Below are 15,499 nucleotides of genomic sequence, written 5' to 3'. Positions count from 1 at the left end.
AATTCTATAATTCCACAAAGACTTTTGCTAATGAAACTCTCAACAACCAATCAGAGAACAATGAAAATACAAAGACGTTTTCCTTTGAGATTAATTAAAGCTTGAACAGTATATTGAACCACAAATTCAAACCAAAGTATGAATTTAAGAAATCAAACAATATGAATTTAAAAATCAATTAATTTAAAAAATTAACTCATGAATTCTATAGTTCTGTTAAGGGCCTATTCGTTGAAATAGAAAAATGAAATGTGGTTTAAATTTAACTAAGACAAAATGTTTAAAAAAAAAAAAAATCATATAATATACTTGATTTCTTGCTCCCCTACCCCACCCACCCCAATTTGATTTTAATAAACCCAAATAATGATAATTGTAAGAAAAAATTAAAAAAAAAAAAAACTAGACTTATAAATTTCCTACCTTATTTCAATATGAAAGGTCTTAAGGAAGTCCACAATGCTTCAGACACAATGTTTCAATCACAAACTGTAACATCAACAAAGCAATTAAATTGGGCAAACATGTTGTCAATATTACTGAAACAAAAGATTATTAAAGATTATTGAAATTAAAAATTATTGAAACATGTTGGAAATTAAAGATTATTGAAACAAAAGACATCAAAAAATTAGAGTAAGGATTATTGAAACATTATTGAAACAAAAGATATCCAAAGATACAAAAATCAAAGCCCAGGTTTCCATTTTCCCCATTGTTTGCTCACCTAAATAGTATTTCTACCAGATTCTTCCTTTGTGGAGTAAAATAGTAATTAATGATTGGTTGGTTGTGTATATTGAGAATGACATTTAATAGCATTCCAAAGGAAATTATCATGCATTATTTTCAAAATACGAAAAATCGTAGAGGCTATTTATAAATCAAATTCGAATGTTAAAAATGCTATATAAACTAATAAATCTTACCAAAATCTAGTTTTAATAACGTAATAAGGCCTTGTTTGATTAACAGGATTAATAATAAAATGATTAATAATCCCATGAATTAGTGAAAATTTTGTGACATAACCATTTATTATGTATTCATGACATAACCATTTATGATCCCCAACCATTATGTATTCATAACCATTTTATTTTATTTTATTTTATTTGTTAATAAAATTTGCAATCAAACATAGAATTGTGAGTCCATGAACATAAAATAAATTTGTTAAATTTATATTAATTTAACTCCTATCTATTTTGGTTAAATTTGTTTGTGAATAGGAAAATTAGCTAAAAAGCGAAAAAGTAACACAAAAAATTTGTTTGTGAATAGGAAAATTAGCTAAAAAGTGAAAAAGTAACACAAAAAATCAACGCATTCTCTCTATTTATTTTATACAAGTCTTTTCGTAAATAATTAAAAAGCCACAAAAAATAAAATAAAATAAAACAATATCTTCAAAATAAAATTTTAGCCTTTAGAGAGAGAGAGAGATAGAGAGAGAGAGAGTGGGTGTATGTTCAAAATTTGAAAGAGATGAGAGGAGTGTGACCAAATAGAGAGTGAGACATTTTTAGCCTTTGGATTGAACCAATCTAATGGTCCAAATTTTGACAAAGGAACAAAAGTCCCATCAGGAAAAATCTGAGTTGTTTTGTTATATAGATATTAAACAACTTGACTTTATAAAATCTATTTAGATTTCCTTTATCATACTAAAACTTGGTGACATGAAAATAAATTCATCCATAAATCATTTTTTTCTTCATAATTTAATAAATTTAGGTTTTATTTTCTGTTTCGTGTTAATTTTATAAACAATAATTCTGTAACATTGTGTCAAAATCTCCTACTCCTGGCCCAAAAAAGAGCTCGAACTCATGACAAACCTCCTGATTGATAAGATTTCACAAATATGTTTGGAATTAAGGGGTGTTTTGGAAAGATGATAAAAAGTTAGTTTTTGACTTTTTACTAAGCTTTTTAGCTTTTTTAGAAAATGATTTGGGAAGATGGTTAAAAGCTGTTTTTGACTTTTTTTGGTTAATATTTATTTATGATGTCACATCACAATAAAATGACCAAACTACCCACCTAATTTAGAAAGTTTACATTTTCACCCATATATAATCCTAAATAATATAATGGGTATAATTGTAATTTTATATGTAGCGTTTTTAGACTTGCCAAATGACTCCATAACTAAAAAAACCATCTAGCTTTTTTAGCCCCCAAGCTGCAAACTCAACTTTTAACCCAACTTGGCAAAAGACCACTAAATATATTAGTTGAACATTTCTTTTCTTTTCTTTTCTTTTTTCTCTTTTGGGTAAATTATACAAATGATTTTTATAGTTTACACGATGTGTCAATTTGGTCCCTATTGTTTATGAAAATTCTAAGTGATTCGTGATTAGATCAAGATAAAAATATTCCAAAACCTAATTATTCAAAACACACAATCTAAATCATCGAGCACTTGCGAAAGTGATTTAGATTGTTGTTTTCTGAATAAATAATAAATCGACACAAACAATTTTTACGTGGAAAAAACAACAATTGAAGAACCTTCAATTGTAATAAAAAACCACGGGCGAAACGCCACTAAACAATCCACTACTGAAGAAAGAAAGATTACAAAGATAATACACAAATTACCCAACTCAGTCAATTTGTCTTCACACCTTTTGTAACTTCTTCACCAAGCCTTTGTCTCGGAACTGATTAATCTGAAGTTAAATCCACAACTTCACTTGTTGAATCAACGACTACGTACAGAATCAAACGCCTTTGAAACTCTATGTTTGAATCTTCGGAATCCACCGAAGAATAACACTCTTGTATGTATTCAATCAACCTCCTTGATATGTGCTTCTCAATTCATGAGTTTAATACTCATTCAATTTTATCAAGGAAAACTCACAAAAACTCTCCAAAAGAAAACCTTAGAAAACCTCAAAGTAGATCTAAAAAGTAATCCTAGTTTTGGAGTAAAACCACTACTTATAGAAATCCTGGATTTTGAAGCTCGCTCGAGCAAAGCTTCTCTCGCTCGAGCGAGAACCTTAACTTGCGTGATTTCCATAAGTGCCTTCGCTCGTGCCACGAAACCTTCGCTCGAGCGAGAAATCAACTCTTTCAGGTTTTATGCAGACGCAGTTCTTCGCTCGAGCCACAAAGTCTTCGCTCGAGCGCACATTCATCTCTTTCAGGTTTTAAGCCAGACGCAGTCCTTCGCTCGAGCAAGGAAGACAAAACAGTAAGGAAATATTACAACTCAATTAACAAAGTTGTTCGCGAGATTGACAAGAATAAGGAACCTAACAATCTCCCCCTTTGTCAATACCCGGACAAAACTTTCTAACATAATTTCCTAACCAAACAACCAAGCTAAACAAACTAACTAAAACCAAAAAAAAAAAAAAAAAACTAGCAAACCAATCTTGAGGAACAACCAATCTGCACAAAATAACCAATCTACACAACATAAACTTGGAGAGAATTTGTTATGCAACATAATAAACCATCAAGACATCATCATATAGTCCATAAAAAAAAACTAAGCCAGTGCTATCTCCAAAGACAACTCATGAGTAGGAAAAAACATATATCCCAAAAACATGTAAACATCATGAGAATGAGTATCCCATATACAGCATATACAGCACCAAAAAAAAATAAAACCTGCCTGGAAAAACATATGAGCACCACAATATAACATATGAGTACCACAATATACCCCCCAAAAATCATAATACTCCCCCTTTTTGTCCGGGAGTGACCCAAAAACAGTCATATACACCTGCAGAAAGACTATCCAAGTACAGAAACCAAGACTATCCAAGAAAATAAACCGAAACTGTCCAAGAGAAGAACAAAAAACTGTCAAGAACTAAGACTCTGGTAGGGGTGGCTGTTGTATCTGGAGTAAGGAGAGAATTTGCTCAAGCATAGAACTCTGCTCATCAAGGCGGCGTCAAAGGAATCCAGCCTATCATCCAACTGATCAAGGTGACGAGTGACAGGCTGCTCAAACATCTGCAGCTGGCCACGAAATGAGGGAGGCCGCATCTCAGGTAGATCAGGTACACCGGCAGTGGCTGCCTCAAACTCCTCCTCCTTTGTAAGGGGATCATCATCACCTACACCAGAACTCCCAACCCCCGACACACTCCCCCTCACATGGGCTTGACCCAGAGAAACAATGAGCTTTGTGATGGGTTTTATAGGATGTGCAAACTCATCATCATCATAAACAGGAATATCAAGAGAAGTGAGAAAACAAGTAAGCAAACACCCATAAGGAAGCCCCAAAGACTTTCTACCCTAAAAGACCCCAATCATTTTGGAAACAATCATCTCTAAAAGATCAATGGAAAGTCTATGATGAATACAATACAACACATATCCCTAGTCCTGGGTAATGTGCGAGGAATGGGTAGTGACATGCAGATTCGCACACACAATGATATTCATGAGATGGAATCTAGGAAGAAACTCATTTTGCTGAATGAGTGCCCCAGCGAGCCAAGTCCGGTCAATACCACATAACTCAGAGGCAACACGATCAAAATCAACACCTGACCGAGTAAGAAATGAAAAATGAAAATCACCAACTTTAGGAAGATCAAGAAAAACCTGAAAAACATTACCAGCGATAACTAGAGATTTCTTCCAAACCCAAGTGGTAAAGGAGGCTGGAATTGCTTTTTGAATGGAATAGATGTTGCAATAAAATTCCCGGATAAGACTCAAATTTTGTGGCCCCGAAAAATACAACACTTGATCATCGCCCAATGAATCAAATAAGGACCGAATGGTAAGAACCTCAAACGCACTAGGAAGTACAATTCTTTCTAAATGGACTTTCCAAGTGGCAAAAGACTCCCTAAACAACCTAGACTTTTCATTAGACTCGAATTTGTCAGTGTTGAAAGAAAGACGGGAAATAGTAGTTTTACGGCGCTTGGATGATTCAGCCATGTCTAAAACAACCCAAACAGAGCAAGACAACCATAGAAAATAGAAGAAGCCAACATAAACCCATTAGTCCATTGGTCCAACAAAAACATAAATTAGTAATGTAAGAAATCCAGTAATGTATGAAAATATCAATGTATGGAGCAAGATATGAAAGCTATGAGCAGTAGAGGAAGAGACTCAAGTAGCAAATCAAGGGAAAACAGATCACAGTGGCATATGGCAATTGAATAAAAAAATCCCCAATTTGAAACCCTTAACAAAATCCCGAATTAAACCCTAGCAAAGAAGCATTGAAAAATGTGGCTAACCAGGAACCCTAGATGCACCAGAGAGACACTAATCCAAGACGAAAAACCAAAAAAAAAACAATAAAGAAGAACCCTAGCAGTAACACAGAGCATATGCATAAATACAAAAAAAAAAAATGAAAAGAAACTAAAAAGTAAAAAACAACTTACCAAAAGAACTGAGAATAAGGATGAAGGAACGAATGAAGCCCACAAACAACAGAGAGAAACCACAGAAGAGGCCAGCAATGGAGATCACGAAAACCCTAGGGGAGAGAGAGAGGAAACACAAAGAGGTGGGAAAAAAAATGAACTGAAGAGACACAGTTGCAGAATTTGAACCTTGACAGTTCGCTCGAGCGAAGACTTTCTCGCTCGAGCGAGGTCAAAAATGCGCAAGAGTTCGCTCGAGCCAAGAACTTGTCGCTCGAGCCAAAAACACACACTCTCAGGTCTAATGCAGGAGCAGAAGCACGCTCGAGTGAGGACTCCGTCGCTCGAGCCAAGAAGGAAAAAAATAAAACCAATTTTTTTTTTAAAAAAAAAAACAAAAAAAAAAAAACAAGATACTCAATATCATGAAGTGAGACCTGGAACACAAGTAGATGATCACGTGTAGCCAAAATTGATACTAAGATGAAATAATCCGCACATCATGAAACCTGTAAACTTGCAATTTAAAAAAAAATGACACTTGACATCATGAGCAAAGTAGATAAAATATAATCAGTGATCATAAGTTACATGAGAATGTACAGCTCAAAAATCAACATGAGAGCTCACAAAATGAAGGTGTGTGTGTGCAATCCTTGAGAGGCCACTGAGCTAGAGTTAATCCTCGTAATGATCGGATGGCTGGACCTCCACCAAGAGTAACTGAACATCACAGAGAAAAGTCAAACCACTAGGAATCACGGGGTATTTGTTGAGTAAAAACAGAGGCTCCCCCTCAATCAACGAGTCCATTTTTTTTTTCTTTTCTTTCTTGTGGGCACTCACTGGTGGCATTCACACTTAAGAGTATGGAAACCAAACTAGAGAAGAATGAAATCAAAAAGGATGGCCTGGTTGGTGCCTCTGAGATAGCCTTTTCCTAATGCCCGGACTTCAAGAAACTGAGGGAGAAACTGTGGAAGTGAAAAATGATGGTAGATGGTTAAGAGACTCAACATCACCCATGATATACTAGTATCGGTCAATTCCACTGTAAAAGTACAAGAAACACTGTTAGTGGTCCATAGAGAACTTTGATCACTTGTGCGGAAACCCCTGCAACAATTTATCTCAAGGATGTGTACAGAATGAGATCATGAGGTTAATGAGCATGGGCATTCAAAATGAGCTATGAACAAAGAGCAATGAGATCTTGTAAGCAGCATGAGTAGTGTGCATATAAAGATGTATGCAAGTAAAACAGAAATCAATGACACTCAGATTATAGCATCCAAGCACACATAAAGCCAAATACTCACACCCACTCAAGGAACAAGTAACACTCTAGTGATCGAGCATGACACCCAAGGTCTTTCTAAGGAACTCAAACCGAAGAAGATCAAGGGGTTTTGTAAAAATATCAGCTTTTTGATGCTCAGTGGGTACATGTTCAAGAACAACAAGGCCCTCTTCCACTAACTCTCGAATAAAATAATGACAAATGTCAATATGTTTGGTGTGAGAGTGTTAGACATGATTTTTTGAAATGTTTATGGCACTTGTGTTATCACAGAAAAGTGTGAGAGTGTTCTGTTCTATCCCATAGTCATGAAGCATTTGCTTCATCCACAACATTTGTGCACAACAACTCCCTGCAGCAATGTACTCAGCCTCAACAGTTGAAAGAGAGATGGCATTTTGGTTTTTACTATGCCAGGAGGCCAAATTATTCCCAAGGTAAAAACAACCCCCGGATGTACTCTTCCTATCATCAGCACACCCTGCCCAGTCGGCATCAAAAAAATCAGTAATTTTAGCTGTAGAATCAGTAGAAAACCAAACCCCATACCCCAATGTCCCATTAACATATTTGATGATGCGTTTGACCACAAGAAGGTGAGACTCTTTAGGACTAGCTTGGTAACGAGGACAAACACCGACACTAAAGGAAATATCAGGACGACTGGCTGTGAAATACAGAAGACTCCCTATCATACTCCTATAAAGGGTAGGATCTACATCGATACCAGAAGAGTCTTTGGAGAGGTGAAGACTGGTGCTCATGGGAGTGCGTGCATGTTTGGTAGATTCAAGACCAAACTTTGACACAAGATTTTTAGCATACTTAGTCTGAGAAACAAACATACTCGAAGGAGACTGTTTAATTTGAAGATCCAAGAAATAAGACAACTCTCCCATCATGCTCATCTCAAACTTATGTGTCATGCAATCCGAAAAATATTTCACAAGATGATCAACAGTGGATCCAAACACAATATCATCAACATAAATCTGAGCAACAAGAATATGAGACTTAGTATGTTTCATAAATAGAGTCTTATCCACACTACCCCTTTGAAAGTCATTATCAAAAAGAAAGGTAGTAAGTCTATCATACCAAGCCCGAGGGGCTTGTTTCAACACATACAAAGCCTTGTCTAACTTGTAGACATGATTTGATATTTAGGGTCCTCAAAGCCTTTTGGTTGCTCAACATATGCCTCTTCTTTCAAGTACCCATTCAGAAAGGCACTTTTCACATCCATTTGAAACAATTTGAAACCAAGATAACAAGCAACACCAAGTAAAATACAAATAGATTCGAGACGTGCAACTGGGACAAACGTCTCATCATAGTCAACACCTTCTACTTGAGTGTAACCTTGAGCAACCAACCTGGCTTTATTCCTAACCACAATACCATTCTCATCAGATTTATTTTTAAAGATCCACTTGGTACCTATCACATTCATATCTCTAGGTCTGGGAACTAGAGTCCAAACATTGTTACATTCAAATTGACCTAATTCTTCATGCATAGCATTGACCCAACTATCATTTAGCAAGGCCTCTTTGAAATTCTTAGTTTCAATTAATGAAACACAACACATATGTGATACCTCATCCCGAATCTGTTTTCGGGTTTTCATTCGATCCGATACACTTCCAATCACCTGTTGAGCTGGATGATTCAATTTCACCCTTGCTGATGGTTTGAACTTAGGACTTGCGGTGACAGAAGCATCAAGAGTGATATTTCTTTGTGCACTCTTTGGACTTTGACTTACCTGAGCCGATGGTGCCGTCTTAACTTCTTGTGCTTGGACCTCAGCTTCTCTTTGACTTTGTGGTTCAGTATCCAAGATTAGAGACTCACCATTGTCGTCCTCATTTGTTGCTGGAGTAGGGGAACCTGTATCATCTATAACCACATTGATAGATTCCATTAAAGAAGAAGTTCGCAAGTTATAGACTCGAAAAGCCCTACTAGTGGTTAAATACCCTAAAAAATACATTTATCACTTTAGGAGTCAAATTTGCCCAAAGGCTCTCTATCTTTGAAAATGTAACACTTACTCCCAAAAGTTTTGAAGTATTTTACATTAGGTTTCAATCCCTTCCACAATTCATATGGAGTTTGTAAAGTGTCGGGCCTTAAATACACGCGATTTATGACATAAACAACAGTATTTAGGGCTTCAGCCCAAACCTTTGAAGGAAGTTTCTTACTAAGGAGCATGACCCTAGCCATTTCTTGAACAACTCTATTTTCCTCTCAACCACTTCATTTTGTTGTGGAGTAATAGGTGCAAAAAATTCATGCTTAATTCCATGCATATCACAAAAATCCGAAAACGAACTATTTTCAAATTCATGACTATAATCAGTTCGGATTCTTATGATACGCCCAATGGAAACACCCTGTTCATTTTGAATTTTAAGGACTAAGGCCTGGAAAGCATCAAACGTATCAAATTTTCCCCTTAAAAAATTTACCCATGAAAATCGAGTAAAATCATCAACAGTTAAAAAAATATATCTTTTACCTCTAATGCTTTCAGTGCAAGTAGGACCCATTAAATCCATGTGAACCAATTCAAGAGGACGTTTGGTTGTAAAGCTGTTAACCTTTTTATGAGGGGCACGGGTCTGGTTTCCAAGTTGACATGGTCCACACACATGGTTCAGATTCTTACCCAGTTTAGGTACTCCTCTCACAAGCTCTTTGTTGGCTATCTTAGTTAGATCTTTAAAATTCATATGACCTAATCTTTGATGCCACAAGTCAATGTTACTTATGATGGCAGAGTGACAAGTGAGATCATTAGTAGTAACAATCCATAGCAGTTATCAGATGTGCGAACCCTATGCAAGACAGTATTTCCCTTTTTATCCAAAATTTCACATTTATTTTTTGAAAACAATACTTCATGGTGGGAATCACATTTAATGCTCAAAAGATTTTCTTTATGACCATCAACAAGAAGAGCATTTTCGAGCTTGGGAAGACCAGCAACACTTATAGAGCCCTTACCAATGACTCTAGAAGTGCCGCCATCTCCAAAGGTAACAATTCCTCCATATTTTTCAAGGGAGGTGAAGTAGGATTTGTTACCGGACATGTGACGAGAGCACCCACTATCAAGATACCATATGTGCGAGTCACGTGCTTTTAGGGCAGTGTGAACAACTAAACAAGTCAAATCATCTTTTCTCACCCAAATCTTTTTGGTCTTGGTAAATGTCTTGGCGTTGTGAGCACCCTCATGAATCTTGGTATTCTGCCTAGACATGTAAGGTTGTCTCCTAACCCAAATAGTATTCGAATTTCTATCCTTTTGAGACACCTTACCAAACAATTTATAGCAATAAGGACGAATGTGGCCATACCTACCACAGTGATGACAAATAAAAACAAGTTTTACCTCCCTTTTGCTGATCTTACCCCCTTTAGGTAGATGAAGAGAGGGATCACCCTGGTCTACCTTCAGCTTTCCCTTTGCTTGAGTCTTTGGGTCATGTGAAGTAGAGGCCTGTCCCTTGTGAGCTGTCGCACCATAGCCTAGCCCACTTTTGTCACACCCCATTTGTTGAGACTCGAGGATGTCTTCTAAAGATTTGGAACCTTTGTTCCACATGGCAATAATGGCTCTAGCAATACGGAGTTCTTCATCTTTCTGACAGACTATCTCTTCCAATGTAGCTTGTGACATCTCAAGGCTTTCAAGCTTCTCTTCATATGTGGAATACACCTTCAGAAGTTCATTCCTTTTAGTTTCATAAGACAGAAGTTTTCCACATAAGTCTTGCCTATCACTTGAGATCTTGATGATATTCTGCTTTGCCGCTACAAGTTCTCCTTTCAGCTTGACATTCTCACTTTCACATGCTTTGAGTTTCAGAGAGAGTTTGTCATTGATTTTGGACAAATTTAGAGATTCCTCCTAAAGCTTTTCGTAAGCTTGTTGTAGTTCATCACCATTAATCTCATCATTGTCTTCTGATGTTTCATCATCCTCTTTTTGCTCTTCATTCTCCTTGACCTCATCCAATCTAGCAACTAAGGCAGGAAAGTTGCTGGATGGTGGTGAAGGTGAATCTCGACTTTCATGAAATTGGCTCAGAATTTCCCATGCATCTTTAGCCTTTATGCAGTGAGCAACCCGTTGCTGTTCTTCATCAAAAATTGCTCCACGAATAGTAATCAGGGCTCTCTGATTGCTCGAATTGTCAGCACTTTCTGTATCTTCTTCAATGGCCTGCCAGCCTTCTAGATCAAAAGCTCTCAAAAAAGCCCTCATTCTGATCTTCCAATACAGGTAGTTACTCCCATCAAAAGTGGGAGCATGATGCAGGTTCTGACCACGAGCTAATTCCGCTTTCTTTGGAAGAGGTTGAGTGAAAGTGGACCAAAATGCCATGAAAGCACTATCCCCGTCTTCTCTAGATTCAGGTTCTTCGGGTTCTTGCTCCGATCCACTTTCATCATCCCAAGTCACAGTGTAGACTTTCTTTCGATTCCTTTTTGAAGGGCATTCAAGGGCAATATGACCAAACCTTTGACATTCATAGCGCTTGACCCCTTGCCCCTTTACATTCTTCTTTTCAGTTTTTGGAGCAAGTTTTGGTGGAAAAGTTTTGGGTTTTTCATTACTCTTGTCTTTTGAAATAGGATCTCTAAAATTAGGCTTCTTTTTCTTCAATTTTTTTTTAAACTGTTTAGTAAACATAGCCGTCATCTCAGACTCTAAATCAAATTCAGTCTCCGTAGTTTTTGCAGTCTCATGAGCACTAGTGAAAGGCACACTATCTTTTTGTTTTTTCTTTGAAATCTGGTGGGCTTCATAAGTCTGCAAATTTCCAACCAACTGATCAAGCTTGAGGGTATCAACATTCTGAGCCTCCTCAATGGCTGTCACTATTGATTGGAACCTCTCGGGTAAAGACCTCAAAAGTTTCCCAACAACTTTAGCTTCAGGGATTTTTTCACCGAGTATGAAACAGGAATTCACGATATCACTAAGTTTTGCATAGAAATCATCAAACATCTCATCTTTGTGCATAAAAAGGGTTTCAAAAGCAGAGGTGAGACGTTGAAGTTTTGACCTTTTGACAGAAGTAGTACCTCCATGAATCGTTTCAAGAATGTCCCAGGTCTCTTTTGCTACCTCACACGTGCAGATACGACGAAACTCTTCAGGTGTGACGGAGCAAAACATGGAATTAAGAGCCTTACTATTCCAACTCGAGTTTTGGTAATCAGTTGTGTCCCATTTATCAAGGGGTTTAGGAATATCAACACCATCAATGGTGACAATAGGTTCACTCCACCCATAGATCACGCAGTGCCAAACTTTCTCATCGATGGATTTTAAAAATGCTCTCATGCGAGCTTTCCAATAAGAATAGTTTGTACCATCGAGTAAAGGAGGTGTATGGGTCGAGTTACCTTCACGGATAGAATCCATATCGCTAGTCACACAAAATCACACTCCTATAGTTTTGATAAAAACAAAGAGTGACCCGCTCTGATACCAATTGAAAATCCTAAGTGATTCGTGATTAGATCAAGATAAAAATATTCCAAAACCCAATTATTCAAAACACGCAATCTAAATCATCAAGCACTTACGAAAGTGATTTAGATTGTTGTTTTTTTGAATAAACAATAAATAGACACAAGCGATTTTTATGTGAAAAAAATCACAATTGAAGAACCTTCAATTGTAATCAAAAATCACGGGCGAAACGCCACTAAACAATCCACTATTGAAGAAAGAAAGATTACAAAGATAATATACAAATTACCCAACTCAGTCAATTTGTCTTCACACCTTCTGTAACCCTTTCACCAAGCCTTTGTCTCGGAACTGATTAATCTGAAGTTGAATCCACAACTTCACTTGTCGAATCAATGACTATGTACAAAATCAAATGCCTTAGAAACTCTACGTTTGAATCTTCGGAATCCACCGAAGAATAACACTCTTGTATGTATTCAATCAACCTCCTTGATATGTGCTTCTCAATTCATGAGTTTAATACTCATTCAATTTTATCAAGGAAAACTCACAAAAACTCTCTAGAAGAAAACCTTAGAAAACCTCAAAGTAGATCTGAAAAGTAATCCTAGTTTTGGAGTAAAACCATTACTTATAGAAATCCTGGATTTAGAAGCTCGCTCGAGGCGAGAACCTTAACTCACGTGATTTCCATAAGTGCCTTCGCTCGAGCCACAAAACCTTCGCTCGAGCGAGAAATCAACTCTTTCAGGTTTTATGCAGACGCAGTTCTTCGCTCAAGCCACAAAGTCTTCGCTCGAGCGCACATTCATCTCTTTCAGGTTTTAAGCTAGACGCAGTCCTTCGCTTGAGCGAGGACTCCTTCGCTCGAGCGAGGAAGACAAAACAGTAAGGAAATATTACAACTCAATTAACAAAATTGTTCGCGGGATTGACAAGAACAAGGGACCTAACAGTTTCAATTTGCTCAATTTTGTTCCTTAATTTAGCGAATTATGTCATATTAGTCTAATAAATAATAGCTATTAGATTTGCTGGACGGAAAGTCATACGATGTGTTAATTTAGACCCTATAATTTACACAATGTGACAATTTGGTCCCTGTCAAAATCGATCAAATTAAAACAATAGGGACCAAATTGACACATCGTTTGACTTTCAGTCCACCAAATCTAATAATCGTTATTTATTAGACTAATATGACACAATCCGTTAAATTAAGAGGTAAAATCGAGAAAATTAAAACAACATAGACCAAATTAATACATTGTATAAACTATATGAACCATTGCATAATTTATCCTTTTTTTTCTCTTTTTATTTATTTTTTTTATTTTTTTGGTTCTTTTTTCCTCACTTTAAGATGTTGTGTCATTTGCTTTTGTTATTGTTTGTCGAGGATATGAATGAGTAAAACTATCTCATCTCTAATTAATTTAAACTTTTAAATGCAACAAATATTTTTTTTATCGATGAAAATCAATTTTGTTATATTAGCTCTTGTAGGATTGAACTCGCAATCTCTTCCAAACAAACACCCAAGTGCTTCCTCCATTTTATTAGGTAACAAGGCCATGGATTAATGTCACAATTTAATATAGGATCAAAGCACATTAGGTTTTATCAGCACATTAGGTTTTATCATTACTAATTTGAACGGACAATATCCAATTAGATCATATGAATTGAAATAAAAAAAATTAAGGGCTAAATAGTTGAAAATAGTTTAGAAATAAATTTTTTTTTGAAAAATGAGTGAATAATTTAGGGCATAAAAATTAATATTAACCCTTCATATTTTTAACAGGTATTATATTTACGGGGTACCCAGTGGTTGGGTATCACAACCACCTCCAATCCTCAGGAACTTGCCTTGATAGCCATGAGAATAGAAAGATCACAATGTGCCCGTGGGACCATAGGGTTAAGGGACTCTTCTTCCACCAAACCGCATTCAGTATTAGCTTATCCAATGTCAAGAGCTTCATTCAAGATGTGCAAAAACTAGTTGATTTGGAGCCTAAAGCATTGTGTGTCCTAGACTTGTACAATGGAGTCCTCATGAGGTATGTTAAGTCCTCAAGTGCTTTCTTGGGCAAACAAGAAGATGGTGTAGACTTTGATATCACTTATTATCGGAGCAAAGACCCAATGACCCCTAGACTTTATGAAGACATACTTGAGGAGGTGGAGCAACTTGGCTTGTTCAAATACGGAGGGTTGCCCCATTGGGGCAAGAATCGAAACGTTGCATTTGATGGTGCAATCAAAAAATACAAGAATGTTGGAGAGTTCTTGAAGGTGAAGGCGAGGTATGATCCATTAGGGATTTTCTCTAGCGACTGGACAGATCGATTACTTGGATTGCAAAACGGAGTGACAATGGTCCAGGAGGGTTGTGCTCTAGAAGGGTTGTGTGTATGCTCTCAAGATGTTCATTGTGCACCAAGTAAAGGCTACTATTGTCGACCGGGAAGAGTTTACAAGGACGCAAGAGTTTGTACTAAGTTAAGCTAGGGAATTTGATAATGTTCATTCAAGGATTAACTCAAATTCAAATTTAAATAATATTCATTTACATATGAATATCAAGATTGAATTTGAAAGGACTGTCATAGATTTGAAACCACAATTATGTATGAAATACTTATTTGAAATCATTCATATTAAGGATTATAATTCTATATAAATCTTTGTAAAATAGTTTTGTTTTAATCCTTATTTCAGTTTCTTAATCTCATATTTCAATTGTCAAAATGGTTCACACTTATCCAACTTGTATTAAAATGGTCCACAACGTTATTTTTGTCCAAATTTTATAATGGAAGGGATATTTTTGTTCAAATTTGCACTCAACCACGTAAAATATCAACAATCAAAATAAAACAAAAAACATATATAAGAGTTTAATCTTTTAGATGAATTAGTGATGAACAATTTAATATGATATCAGAGCAGACAATAGATAGATGTTTACATGCATTTGACCAGTTATGAAAAGAAAAAATTTATGTTGAAGAAGAAAAAAGATCTAACCACACGTAAGGCACATATTGAGGGTCAACAATTCAAGAAAACTAATTGATTGCACTACCGCTTAATAAAAAATTATAAATGAAATTAAGCGAATGACCTGGTCTAAGCATGGTATGGGAGGAAGTGAGGGAATTCTATTTACACCTAAAAAATATTTAAGTGAGCTTAATTTTTCAGTATACCTTATTAAATTATTTTGGATTATAATTTATTATAAGTACATCCTATTTTTTTTCCCAAATTACCCTTTTGAGGTACACTTAAGTAAGAAAAATTAAAAAATTC

The 15,499-nt window shown here is 36.1% G+C and overlaps 1 protein-coding gene across 1 annotated transcript in view; it reads left to right on the top strand.

Annotated features, from left to right (window-relative positions):
- Positions 1–14,868, top strand: part of LOC114276226 (putative L-gulonolactone oxidase 6) — a 73,400-nt gene extending 58,532 nt beyond the window's left edge. Inside the window, exon 4 of the mRNA XM_028218006.2 lies at positions 13,986–14,868. Coding sequence (XP_028073807.2) covers positions 13,986–14,695 — 710 coding nt within the window. The 3' untranslated portion in view covers positions 14,696–14,868. The remainder of the gene's footprint in view (positions 1–13,985) is intronic.
- Positions 14,869–15,499: the final 631 nt, after the last annotated feature.

The sequence above is a fragment of the Camellia sinensis genome, chromosome 2 (assembly GCF_055761805.1).
Source record: "Camellia sinensis isolate YWXY chromosome 2, ASM5576180v1, whole genome shotgun sequence".
Lineage (NCBI taxonomy): Eukaryota > Viridiplantae > Streptophyta > Magnoliopsida > Ericales > Theaceae > Camellia > Camellia sinensis.
Note: the sequence above shows the minus strand (reverse complement) of the source record. Positions and strands in the feature narration are given on the sequence as shown.